Below are 14,840 nucleotides of genomic sequence, written 5' to 3'. Positions count from 1 at the left end.
CAGGAAGCCCACAGCCCAGCTCTCGACACACAACCTCTGCATCCTGCTGGTCAAAGTCAGCATCACACACTGTGGACCAGGTCTCTCCATGAAGCACCTCCACTCTCCCAGAGCAGCGAGAACCGCCAACCAGCCTGACTCCTGAAATATTACAAAGGTAGAAAAGAGAACTTTTTATTCTTAATGATCCTATAGGAGCACTACCTGGGAAAAAGGGGGGCTTGCTCGAGGGCAGGACCAGATATACTTAGTCAGTCCTAGGATTTAAACATGTGCCTTTAGTTACTGGTTCACCTTTCCTACCACTAGGCTATCAGACACCCCAGTAGTTTAAATCCTACTATGCTTTATGACATATTTTACATGTTTAGCAGATACAGGTGATCTTTAGCAATCAAGAAAAAATATATACAAAATATCTAGGTACATTTAAAAGAGGCATGGATGGCAGGGGCTTCACTCACAAAGACTGACTAGTGTTTCAAAAGGTACAGTAACTAATCATATCTGTGTTGAGAAGTATGATAAACATTAGTAAACTGGGTTGGAAATTGTGGTCAAAAGCAATGATTCAATTATTCTGATGCTTGTGCTTTAGAATCAGAATCAGAATCAGAATCTTTATTTGTTATGCACCAAATGAAAAAAAAGAAAAACTTAAAGGATTGTTTTGCGAATCCTTTTCGAGCTGTATTCAACTGAAAACAGTACAAAGACAATATATTTAATCTTTCACTTGCTTAATTTTCTTTTTTTTTTTAAGTCTTGTCATTCTATTATTATAAGTTGATCATATGAATGGTCTGAGTGCCAATTTGAAGGTGACTTAAAGCAAATGTTAAATAAATTGGGTTTGAAAAAATTTTTTATACATTTAACAATCAATGAAGCAATGCTCAAATTATAAATGTGCCTCTTATCAGTGAAGCTGATGAAGCTAAATTGCTTTAGAAAGAGAAAAATTAGTGTCTAAACCACACTAAAAGAAACAGAAATTGTGTCAAACAGTGAAGCAGTCTTCCTCTTCAGAGTCTTCTTCTCATGACAGTGAAGACAGCTCTGATTAAGTTGGCTGACTGTCAAAGAAACAGAGTCAAAGGCAGATGGGGAAGCTAAAAATGAACCCTTATGACCAGGCCCGCAATTTGCAAAATGGTAGGTCATTTCTAGCCTTCATAACTTCAGAACGGTTTAAAGTACAAATATGATCCACAAATCAGGACATTCAGAAGATGAGAAAGCATGACATCATTGAGCTGTGATGTCAGCATCAGTGAGTAGTCTGGCTCGGAAAATCACCTAAAAGCAACATGATTCACACATCACATCACTCATCAGACTCTGCCCTCACCATCCAGAGTGATTTCATCCACCTGTGACCATCCATCAGCCAGAGATCCAGCTCCAAAATCACCCAAATCCCACTCACTACGGTTATATTACATATGACAAATATTATTAGAAAGTGAATTATATCTAGCTCTATCTTTCAGTTTACACTGATTTTGAGTATTGAAAATATGTGATATTAAATATGTAACATAATTTGTAATTAAAAATAAAGCCTGACTTTAACCACATTTCTCGATCCCGTACTCTGACAAACTTCACACAGTATGAAACCCGTCACACCAGAGACAATAAAATACTGGATCTGCTTGATGCCAAAGCCAAGGAGGCATATAATTCATCACCCCTTCCTTCCCATTGGAAGGTCAGATGAACCTGGTTCATCTTCTGCCAGTGTATAAATGCTGTCACCCTCACAGTTAAGAAAGGGTCTGAGGGGACTGCAGAGGCTCTGAAACGCTGTTCTGACACAACAGTATAGGAGGAACTGTGTGATCCTTATGGGGGGACATTGACAGTCTCACACACTGTATAATTGACTGTATAAACTTTCGCATGAAAACTTTGCAACTTTATCAAAAGAAAAGCAGAAATGTCAAAGGTGTTTTATATTAAGCACAGAAATGTGTAACTGATCCAAATAGAATAAAATCGTATGAATGATGTGTGCACCATACGGTCATAAAATTGTGTTTATAAATTGTACAGTTTTGAATAAAATGTTTAATTTTGCAAAAGATCAGATTTTTTTCTGCTGCTTGTGTATGTGGCTGTATGAACTGTGTGTAGTGTTTGCACAAAAAGAGCCCTGTTTTCAAAATCGTGCTTAAGCAATCATAAAAAATATATATACTTTGTGGCTGTGTACTTTGTCATAGCCATGCTATCAAGTTCTTCTTGAGAATTTGCTATGTTCTGCCATACACTGTTAATAGTTGATGAAAAGTATATTATATTCACCTACTGTGAAAACTTTACATGTGGAGAATGTAAAGAATGCAATGTATTCTTCTTTTCTGTTTTTTATAGATTGATACAGCATATACCTTGTGCCAGATACACTGTTTCTCTACCTCAGCTATAATGACAAGATTTAGATTTTACTGGGGATGCTGCTCTAAATTTTGAAGAGAATATTTTACTATTTTTCAAGCTTCCTTAAAGCCCATTCAGTGAATCGTGAGCCACTGGCTAGAGATGTGAATTAGAGGTGGTTCTGGTACTAAAATAAAAAAAAAAAACAACATTGAAAGATGGACTCGTCAGATGACAGCACACGTTTACACTTTGTTTCAGTCCATCTCAGATAAGTTTTATTCCAGGGCTTTAGCTCAAAGTAGAATCATTGGTGGACTTTAAGAACAGTTAATGAATGAATCCTAATGTTCTATAACTGTTATCACATTTTTGGGCAACGGGTGGGCCTTGACCCATCCTCTGTCATAAAGGCCTCTGCCTTTCATGGATGGTCCTTTTGTACCCAAACATCATTGCACCACCTGTTGAAGAAGTTTTTGATAAATTTACAGTGTTTCAGACATTCAAAAGGCAAAACATTAAATTATATGTTTCTATACTGTTTTCATTTAATTACAGGTCAAAGTAAACTTATGAATCACTGCTTTCTTCACTGTTTTTATCTACATTTTACCTACAGTCACTTACCAGCCACTTCATTACGTACACCTGCTTGTTTCTGCATTCACTGTCTATTTTATAGAGTCCACTTACCAATTACCATTTGTTCTACAATTACAGACTGTCCATCTGTTTCTCTTCATACTTTATTAGCCCCATGTTACCCTGCTCTTCAATAGTCAGACCTCAGAATTAATGGCGCCATTTTTGATAAGCTCTCAATATTTAATTTGCCACTGTGCAAAACCTTAATAATACTTAAAATTGTTACTGGAGAGCAGGCAGCTTGGTCACTTAAGTAGTAATTGAGCCAAAAAATAACACAATAAAAAAAGAATTTTAAAAAGCCTGCTATCATCAGTTATGTTGCAATGGTTACAGACACCGTGCAGTCTGAATCTTGCACAGTGCTGATCAGGCAGAGAAACTGAATTTTTTTGGCTCCATTTCATTTTTTTCCCCAAATGTGACTAATAAATGTCAAATGTGTTTTATGATCAAGTCACATATTTGAAGAATTTTTAATAATAATAATAATAATAATAATAATAATCATCATCATCATCATCAGGTTAGGTTTGGTTCTTGCAACAAGAAAAATGCACATGAATATATAATGTATACTTGAATATAAGTTTGCATAATTAAAATTGGATATGCATGAAGAACACAACAATATTACAATAACTTTGTCAATAACTGTATTTTCATAGTCTGAAAATATCCTGATATGCATTGTTCCAGAAGTGCTCCTCCCCCCCAATGCCCTTTTGAAACAGCTCAGCCCCTGTCCTCACCAAAGTCTGTGCATGTCACTAAGTGAGGGTATCTGGTGATTCTATAATGCTGTGGGGGGCATTTTGCAGGGATGCTTAGAATCCACTTGTCCCCACAAAGAGACGAGTCACTGCAAGTCAATACTAAGCTAATCACCTTTATCCTATGAAGAAACATTTAAATCCTGATGGCAGTGGTCTCCACCAGGATGACAATGCTCCCGTCCACAAGGCATTAGGGGCCACTAAATGGCTTGATGAGTGTGAAAATGATGATAATTCTTCTTACCTGAGCAGAAAACTCCAGCATCATTAGAGTGATTACACGCTTGTTTACCCCAAAGTGCTGAGTGGCAGTTTTTCACTGTAGACTCTGACCCACTACAGTCTACGTCAACCATCCAAATTTGTCCTGATCCTGGTCCAAAGTGAGCATCACTCAGTGCATTTACAGCCTCTCCACAGCCCAGCTCTCTACACACCACTGCAGCATCTCTCATATCCCAGCCATCATCACACACTGTTCCCCACTGTCCTCTATGAAGAACCTCCACTCTCCCAGTACAGCGACTGTCACCATTCACCAACCTCACACTGCCTAAACATGAAAGAAAAATGAGTGATATGAAAACAGGCAGAGAGATACATACATTTGCTATATTAATGCAGAATCAATGAGATGCATACAGAAAATGAAACCCCTAAATAAATTTCAGCTTCAAATGTGGGGTGAATTGGAGGAATACAAGCGCAAGTATGAAAGATATATTTCTTACCAGCACACACCAGACCCACATCATTATCATGGGAGCAGTTGTGTTTGAGTGAAGATGATGTTGGACAGAAGAAAATCTGAGATCCGTTGCCTCTACACTGAAGCTCCTCTGACCACACCTGGCCCTCCCCTCTGCCAAAAGCAGCTGCTCCCAGCACCTCCACCGGAAGTCCACAGCCCAGCTCTCGACACACAACCTCTGCATCCTGCTGGTCAAAGTCAGCATCACACACTGTGGACCAGGTCTCTCTATGAAGCACTTCCACTCTCCCAGAGCAGTGAGAACCACCAACCAGCCTGACTCCTGAAATGTTATGAGAGAACAGAGTATGAATAGTTTCAAGATGGAGAAAGTGGTAATTAAGATGTATTTTAATTAAAATGCACAAAAATTTCATATTTGTTTAAATATATACTGTGTTTTCCAAAAAGTATGACCACTGTAGGAACCACAAAACATCTTTCTGATTATGTCTGGATTCCAGCCTTGGACCCCCAACAACCAGGTGACCATGGTTTCCCCAGGGATAAGGAGGACATGGAAACCTTCCTAGGGGCAAGACCCTTTAAAAGCACTCTAAAAGGGGGTCTTTTCTCTTAAGTGTGTAAGTTTTGTACAGAACATGGCATGTTTTGTCTCGATTTAAAAGCCAGAGACATTGGAATGATCTTCAAAGTTGTGGGACACACCAGTTGTATCATATGTGCATAATGTAGATTTTTTTGTTCAGTATTACAAAGTGGAGGCCAGGCCCAGCAGGGCCAAATTAATTGAACCCAAGGACACATTTTTGAGTGATAATATAAATTTCTCTCCACTTCTCTTCCAATAGTAGAATAATGGCAAGTCTCAAGCTATAAACTATCAAGAATTTAATTTGGTGTAAGTTCCACATTTACATTTACGGCATTTGGCTGACACTCTTATCCAGAGTGACTTACAATTTGATCATTTTACACAGGTAGGCCAAGGTGGTGTTAGGAGTCTTGCCCAAGGACCCTTATTGGTTTAGTGTAGGGTGCTTGCCCTGGTGGGGGATTGAACCCCAGTCTACAGTGTAGAAGGCAGAGTTGTTAATCACTACACTATCCCAACCACTTGAAAATGGTTGGTACAGACTTGAAAATGAAACTACTTATCATAGCATGATCTGTATCGTGGAGCTTTTTTAGAAACCATGCCAGATATATGGACCAAGTTCCAGATATATAGGTTTGTCATTGTTGTTTGTGATTTTACATTTACAAGGTGTTATTTTTTCCTATTCTTGGTTTTCACTTAGGCAGCTTAATGATACTGCATATTTGATTTGATCTATCTCTCTTCAGTTTCTCAGATTACCTTGCTTCAGCTTGTTTATATCACTGTATACACTGTTCTCTTTTTCTACACTCTTTCCTTTCTCTTTCTCTATCTTTCTTTTAAGCATTTTTATATATTTAAACTCTTTGTAACCTTGTGTTCATATGTTGTATTATAGAATTTCTAACAGCTAAGACAGAACTCAAGTTTTCTTTAGATGAGACATAGATGAGATGTTGACTATCAAGTACACCTCATTTAGAGACTATTTTGCCCTGTTGGATTAGTTATCTGCTTATGAGAAATGATTAATACCTTATAACACAATTAAACATTTATGAAAATACAGGAGCATACCTGAACAGACGACTCCAGCATCTTTAGAATGATCACAGTTATGTTTACCCCATCCTGCTGATTTACAGTTCTTCAGTGTAGACTCTGATCCACTACAGGCCACATTATTCATCCAGATTAAGCCTGATCCTGATCCAAAGTAAGCATCACTCAATGCATCTACAGCCTCTCCACAGCGCAGCTCTCTACACACCACTGCAGCATCTCTCATATCCCAGTTATCATCACACACTGTTCCCCACTGTCCTCTATGAAGAACCTCCACTCTCCCAGCACAGTGACTGCCACCATCCACCAACCTCACACTTTCTGTACAACAGAGGGATAGAAAGAAATAACTTTGTTGCTCATGTTTGTTGTGATCTGTATATGTCTAGTATTTCGCATTAAGGGCAGACTACACCCATAGTAAGTGGTTTGAACCCGCACTGCCAATGACAAACCAGTGTCAGCTGACTGCAGTTATGGGCAAGACAGAAGAGAGAAAGGGAACTCTTTGCTCCTTCCCCTGTTGCATCAGTCCTCAAGTCCCACCACAGTGCCACTGTGGTTTAATGAGAGTGTGGCTCAGCGGCCACACCACTGGAAGCTAGGTCCAAGCTTGGCGAGAAAGTCTAAAAAACTTCATACACAATCAAGCAAGTTCATCTGGCTAACTGACATCATAAGCATTAGTTTAGAGAATAAAGACAAATCTGAGTGGGTTCATCTGTGTTTCATTTTGGAGCCGTTAGCTTAAACTACTTTTGCAGGTTAACAGTAACTTTGCAAGAATGCAAAACAACCAGACAACCAAGAGTGGGTTTCCATAGTATCGCTCCAAAAAAGAACACTGCCAGTAGGTGCAAGTTTCAGTCCAGCCCTGAATATCTGGAACACTAAACACCTAAACATATACAGCAGGAAAATTCCAGGAGCAGTGTTGGCAACACTGAATTATACATATCTTTATCAAGTGTTTCATTTGTTCACCAATAATATTTCAACCATTCCTAAATGTTAACATGAGGCTTTAGTTAATGGCTAAGTGATAGTTAAATTAATTCATTAAAGAACCATCTAATATTTGTCCTATTTTTTGTGAATTATTTAGTAACATTAATTCAAATGTTATGATATATTAAGGGCGGCACCGTGGTGAGGTGGGTAGCGCTGTCGCCTCACAGCAAGGAGGGCCTGAGTTCGATTCCCCGGCCAGGCGACCAGGGTCGTCTCTGTGTGGAGTTTGCATGTTCTCCCCGTGTCTGCGTGGGTTGCCTCTGGGTTCTCCGGTTTCCTCCCACAGTCCAAAGACATGCAGTCAGGCCAATTGGACATGCTGCATTAACCCTGGGTGTGAGTGACTGTCTGTCTGTCTGTCTGTCTGTCTGTCTGTCTGCCCTGCAATGGACTGGCAGCCTATCCAGGTTGTGTTCTGCCTTCCGCCCGATGACTGCTGGGATGGGCTCACATACATTAATCAGCTAGGCCAAGTTTTTCAAGTCTGAAGCAATAAATGCTGAATGGGGCAATGTTGATTCTTCTGTCTGTAAAAGGCTGTCTGCAGGGTTACCCTTCAGTCTTTAAAATAATCAAAGGGAAAAGCCACACCATACTAAATAACTTTATCTGTTTGTTTAATGATTTATTTTTAAGACCATAATAGTATTAGTATGTTGCCATTTTGAGCTTGGCCTATGTTTGTTTTTTTTTTGTTTTGTTTTTTTTTTGGCATGAGACTGTACTTTTATTGTGTTACCAATACATACACAATAGAGAATAGTTCAGAGCATTTTTGAAGAATTTGTGTTTAAAGGGTCACTATAGTTATTGACTGTTTAATTCTTGATGTTACTATTGCTTGGAAACAAGAAATGTTTTATTTTTAGTGACAACGCTGCTCCACCTCGGCTTGTTGTGCAGACTTGCCTGACTTGTTGGTCTCTGTGACCTCTGACTTGCTGGACTTGGTTGGTTCGCAGTGCTGCTTAGTGCTCCAGAGAGTACTAGCAAGGTAGCACTGGGTCTCTTATTGCTCCCCAGTGTTCAGAGGATAACAACGCTGCTTCATCTGCACCTGAAAATGTCGGTGCAGCTGTGCCTGCACCCAAAGATAGTTCCAGTGTCCGCTCCTGGTTCTGTCTTTCCTGACCTGCCAGACTCTGAGTTCCCTGACTTGCTGCCAGTGCTCCAGAGAGCACCAGTGAAGTAGCCATGAGTCCTATTACTCTAGGTGAATCCTATTACTGTAGGTGAATCATCCCGCCGAAGGGGGATGATGACGACAACAAACCTATACACAGTCTGGAACAGTAGTTAATTGTGTTTATCGAGCACAAAAAAGTTCTTATCTGCTTTTATAGGCCTCCGTCTCATTGTCATGTCAAACCATTTCTAGTCTTTACATTTTTCAAATATTCTTCTATTAGGCCTCTGTCAATTTATGTGTTCATAACTCTGACAAATGGTGAATGAAACTAAAATAGCTAAATGTCAGAATTGTTTATTAATTTGTCTAAAAAGTACCCAAAGTAATACATGACATAAATGCAGGGATTTGGATGAAATTCTGAAAGAATGAATGAGATTATAGGCATGCTTGGTTAAGAACAGATTTGCCCCTTCAGAAGAGAAAATAAGGAGGGCAGCATCTTACCTTGGGGGCTTCTTCCCTCTAATTAAATTTTAAATTTCATTAAAATTTTCTTCAGAACTTTGTCATAAATCATAACGTGATATAAAAAATCTTTTTGAGTGAAGAAAATATGAAATACACACAGAGCCACAGGGAGTTAAATGTAATGTTTAACCACAGAGGAAAGATAAAATTAAGACCTTTAGTTTAAATTCTGAGAGCTCACAAGTAAATTCAGTGCTCACCAGCACACACCACACCCACATCTCTGTCATGGCTGCAGTCGTGTTTGAGTGAAGATGATGTTGAACAGAAGTAAATCTGAGACTCGTTGCCTCTACACTGAAGCTGCTCTGACCACACCTGACCCTCCCCTCTGCCAAAAGCAGCTGCTCCCAGCACCTCCACAGGAAGCCCACAGCCCAGCTCTCGACACACAACCTCTGCATCCTGCTGGTCAAAGTCAGCGTCACACACTGTGGACCAGGTCTCTCCATGAAGCACCTCCACTCTCCCAGAGCAGCGAGACCCACCAACCACCCTGACTTCTAAAATGAGAAAAACAGAGAACACAAAACATTCTTTTATTACTGATATGAATGTGTTAATTTACACTTTTTCATAGATTAGTTATTTCTTTTATTAAAGTTAGGCCATACAATACCCCTCCACCCCATAGTTACTGCAAGTAATGGTATGACACGTATAATGGTTTAGCACAGACTTAGAAGTGGGTTTAAAAAAAATAACAGACCTTTAAATGCAATACATTAACTTACACCACAAGATATTGTGTAGACTCCTGTCTATCCCTCCATCTGAGGCTGAGACTAACATTCATTAAAGCTACAGTAACACTGTCTGTGTAGTAAATGATGCTAAATATAGGAATTAAGGTACCCTTAACTCTAGCCGACCTGAGCAGCTGTAATATATTTTTCCACACTTCTCTTATTCATAAAGCAGTTGCAGGAGACATAACTGACAAAATAGAGGACACAGTACTGAGTCTGAAACATATCAAGCACTTCACAGAAACAAATCCCAAGTGTTTGTCTTTAGTTTGTACTATACTTTCTACACTTCTATTACACAGAATTCACGTCACATACTTGGAGAGTATCAAAAAAAATGTAATATTTAGATGAAGAAAAGGAAACATGGACTTATATGCTGTTCTTAGCAGTGACACACATTTCAAAGTGTGGATGCTTTTGATAAATAATGCATTTGAGAGTTAAAATAAATCACCAATCACATCACACTTGGCAGTGGCAGATGAGCTGCATGCACAGATTAATCATCGACAGGACATTAGGAACTGTTATCTGGTGTTCCTTAAGACGTGGCTGGAGCCTTGGAGCCAGGTTGTGCCATCACTCTGAAGAATTTTGCACCATTATGTGTAAATGGTCAAATTGTAATCACAAGCATATTAAATTAATTTTGGTCCCATGTGCAAAACAAGAGATACACGTTCTTATTCTTTTTATTATGAGCTTTCATGTATTGGTTTTTGGTGAACTGGTGAGTTGGGGTCTCCTACTGCAATTATTCCAATCTTTGAATGACATTTAGCATTTAGCATTATGTTCTATATCTATGAAATGCCTAACATGACAAAAGATATGTGGAGGAACGCCAGGAGTAATGCATGTTTAATACATGAAAGAGGTTGAGAAACTGTGCAAGCAAAACTGAATACACACGAGGGATGGTGAAAGTTTGTCCGTGCCCCTCCAAAATGGCAGTCCTTGCACCTCAGCACTGTCAAATCCCTCACATAATTGCAATTACGCGTCACTGAGCAACCATAGTGGTAACAGTGGACAGAGAGTGCTCAAAGTTATAGTCTCTCTATGATGTAACTATGGTAGTTGCTCAGTGAAGCTTTTGGGAAACGCACCCCAAGTCAATTATTGGCTTTTTCATTTTCTTTCAGTTCATTCTCTCATCCATCTGCTGTGTGTTTAGTGAAGGTTTTCTCCTGCTCTGTGATTTGATTCCATAACACAAGTGAGTTGTTATTCTTCTGTGCTCTCATTGGTTTACCGCTGCTTTAGGTTCCACCCCAGTGATATAAAATGACTGAGAAAAGCGCTGATGACAAGTAGGTGTCTTAGTAATTCATTTACAAAAAAAGTTCACAGAGTTCTTCAGTTAGGAACATTTTTTTGGAAACACCTGCTAATTAACAAACATTACTAAGATGAAGTTAATTATTAATTAGCTGTGAATCTTTTGGAAAACACCACATTGTAAAGCACACAATCTTATGACATGCTCCTGTGAATTATTTTCAACTCCACATGAACCGCTAATTCTGAAACTGTCCTTTTTCCATTGTTACTAATGGGAGAACAAGTAATTACTTCTATTTTTTAATTAGTTACAAAGCATAACATTTTATTCTTTAAAAAAAAAAATTATATTAATTCTTGATTTGTTTGTGTATGGACTCACATTGTAGTGTTGCCAAGATTTAAATAATGTAGATGCTTGATAGGTAATAAAAAAAAGACAAATGAAAAGAGATTAATTCAATTTCAATATGAGAATTATTGCAGTTTACCTGAACAGATCATTCCAGCACCTTCAGTAGTATCACAGATACGCTGTTTCTCTTTAAAATCTCTGCCTCCACATTGGGTCACTGTAGACTCTGATCCGTTACACGCCCTTGCATAGTTCCACATTTTTTCTGGTCCTGGTCCAAAGTGAGCATCACTCAGTACATCTAAAATCATCAAACATTTTCAGAGACAAATCAGAGGAGGCGTTTTTTTTCTTTCTCCATATTTATCAAAAGAGCGTCAGCGCTGATGAACAGAACTCCGCCTCCATCTCTAGAGGAGTGTGTGTGTGTGAGGAGAGACGCTCGCAGCAGTGTGGTGAGAAACACACCAACATATAGGAGACTGACTTCAGAGAGAGGAAACACTCCAGTTTAATACAGCATTAATGCACCTGCAGAGAGCTGATCCACACACTGATAACCAGCTCACACACACACACCACACACACACACACACACACACACACACACACACACACACACACACACACACACACACACACACACACAGATAACCAGCTCACACACACACACACACACACACACACACATACACACTACACTCAATACACACACACATCTAAACACACACTCAAACACACACACACACACACAAATAACCTCACACACACACACACACACACACACACACCTAACCTACTCTCTCTCACACACACACACACACACACACACAAACAAACAAGTAACCTACTCACATTCACACACACAGATGCACACACTCTCTCTCAAAGACATGCACACTGATTACCTACTCTCTCTCTCACACACACACTTTTCTCTCTCTCTCTCTCTCTCTCTCTCTCTCATACACACACATACACACACACAAACTGATAACCTACTCTCTCTCACTGTCACACACACACACAAACAAATAACCTACTCACATTCACACACAGACACACACACACCCTCTCTCACACACACACACATACACACTGATAAGCTACTCTTTCACACACCCCCCCTCTCTCTCTCACATACGCACACATACACACACACAAACTTATAACCTACTCTCTCTCACTGTCTCACACACATACACACACACACACACACACACACACACACACACACACACACACACACATAGATAACCTACTCACCCACTCATACACAAATATGCATGTACACATACATTGATACTCACAAACACACACATACACATGTATTTATTGTCCTGTATGTTTGATGTATCTGGTGTATGTATTGTATAGGTGTGTAGGTGTTGTGTATTGTGTAGGTGTTTCACTGTCCTCCCGTATATCTGCACTGTATGTAGTTCTGTGTAATGTTCTGCTGTTCATGTTGCACCATGGACCTCAAGACGTTCCAGTGTATAAGAGTTGAGGAATGACAAAATAAAGATCACTCAATTAGACTCTCCTCTCTCCCTCCTCACCACATCCCAGCCCTCTCTCTCTCCTGCTCCTCTACACACACCTGCTGATACGTGGCTTCCTGCTCCTCCACTAAACCAAGAACTTCAAAGGATGAACAGCTTCAGCTGCCAAACAGATTCTTATCAGCTGATCACATATTTACCACATCACATACAGAATTACTGCACAACTGTAAATATGCTGTGATATAAAGCAGCCATCAGCTTTGTCATTATAGTAAATTACATTTTAATGTCAGTGCAGAGGAGAGAGACAGACTTTGGTTTCTCCTGCTGTAAAAAGTGGATTACAGGTATGAGAAGAATCTAGTGGGCACAAAGCAGAGTTTTGTAGGGATGTATCAGCCATTTAAGGTATTTCTGTGGTTTAGGGATGCAGTGGGTAGGCTCTGAGGAATAGCTTTTCAGGAGGTTGTTGATTTTAGCTGGAAAGGACTGTAACACTGAGATGTTATTTGTTATCAGGTGACAGGGGTGAGACGACAGATTCAACACCTGTTCTTCATTAAAAATAATAATAAATTTAGGGGGGTGGAGTAGCCTATTTATAACTGTCTCAGTAGTAGGTTATGGGTCTTCGATGGCTAAGCACAGTGTGTTTAATGAGGGTCCAGTTTCATCTGCAAAAGGCTGAAGTGATTTAATGTTTTTTTAACCAGGAACAAAAGCAGGAACCCACATGATCAGTTGTTTGAAGATCAAGGTCAGTTGATTAAACCAGTGGAACCATGTGTTGGAATGTAAACCTGAAGCTATGAAAACCTTTGGACTAAGCAATAAAAACAATAAATAAAGACAAGCATGGATCTGAAGTTTGACTTTCTTTTATTCTCCCATTATTTTATTAACTGAATTGTGATTAAAGGAGACTTTAGTATGGTTTAGCTCTGGAGTGTGGTTTCTCTGTCTGTCCAAACCTGGAATCTTCACAGGATGATGGAGTTTAACATCAGCTGCCTAACAATCAATACAAGAATTATCACAACACGCTACATTTCATCGAATTGCACATTTCCACTTATATAAATGTAACACTCATTTAACTGACTGTATTAACAGTGGTGGTAAAAGTATTCAATCCTACACTTATTATACTGTTAAAACATTACTAAAATTCTATGGCCATACAAGTATAGATGAGTTTATTTACTGAATGATTGTATACACTCTTTAAAAAGGTGATTCATCAAGCATTCTTTGATAAAGAAATGGTCCCATATAGTCATGAACTATGAGAACTAAAAGAACCCCTTGCATGATTAAATGGTTCATTTATAAAAGGGTTCTACATAACACCCTTTTTGATGCTACACAGAAACTTTTTCAGATTCTATACAGAATCTTCTTTTTTAAGAGTGTAGCTACAGCATAAAATGTTGAATTTTATGCTGTAGGTACACTAAAACGAATTTTAATGTAACTTGGGAAAATTGAAATTATTAAAAAATCATACATTTTTTGCTGTCAGTAATTGCTGCATCTATAATGTCAAGAGTACATCAATGTATGATTTAAGCCGTAATTTCTCTCTCAGCGTTTCCATATTGTTCCACTTTAAAAGTTCATCAAAGATCATCAAAGTTGTACAGACACAATACATTCCAACTCTACAGAGAGTAAAACAGAAACAATATTTTAATGACAGTAATCACACTTTATTATCAGACTTGCTATATACACTGCTCAAAAAATAAAGGGAACACTTAAACAACACAATATAACATCTGTGAAATCAAACTGTCCACTTAGGAAGCAACATTGACTGACAATCAATTTCACAGCTGTTGTGAAAATGGAATAGAGAACAGGTGGAAATCATTGGCAATTAGCAAGACACACTCAATAAAGGAGTGGTTCTGCAGGTGGGGACCACAGACCACTTCTCAGTACCTTTCTGCTTTCTAGCTGATGTTTTGGTCACTTTTGAATGTTGGTGGTGCTTTCACACTCGTGGTAGCATGAGACGGACTCTACAACCCACACAAGTGGCTCAGGTAGTGCAGCTCACCCAGGATGGCACATCAATGCG

The 14,840-nt window shown here is 39.0% G+C and overlaps 1 protein-coding gene across 1 annotated transcript in view; it reads right to left on the bottom strand.

The window, feature by feature from the left end:
* The window catches only part of LOC119263263 (deleted in malignant brain tumors 1 protein-like), a 29,985-nt gene extending 21,591 nt beyond the window's left edge, over positions 1–8,394 (bottom strand). The window contains exons 1-6 of the mRNA XM_037538077.1: positions 8,331–8,394; positions 6,248–6,508; positions 4,698–4,843; positions 4,541–4,643; positions 4,054–4,362; positions 14–141 (exon numbers count right to left, since the gene is read on the bottom strand). Of these exons, the coding sequence (XP_037393974.1) occupies positions 14–141; positions 4,054–4,362; positions 4,541–4,643; positions 4,698–4,843; positions 6,248–6,508; positions 8,331–8,394 (1,011 nt within the window). The remainder of the gene's footprint in view (positions 1–13; positions 142–4,053; positions 4,363–4,540; positions 4,644–4,697; positions 4,844–6,247; positions 6,509–8,330) is intronic.
* Positions 8,395–14,840: the final 6,446 nt, after the last annotated feature.

The sequence above is a fragment of the Pygocentrus nattereri genome, chromosome 1 (assembly GCF_015220715.1).
Source record: "Pygocentrus nattereri isolate fPygNat1 chromosome 1, fPygNat1.pri, whole genome shotgun sequence".
NCBI classification, from domain to species: domain Eukaryota; kingdom Metazoa; phylum Chordata; class Actinopteri; order Characiformes; family Serrasalmidae; genus Pygocentrus; species Pygocentrus nattereri.
Note: the sequence above shows the minus strand (reverse complement) of the source record. Positions and strands in the feature narration are given on the sequence as shown.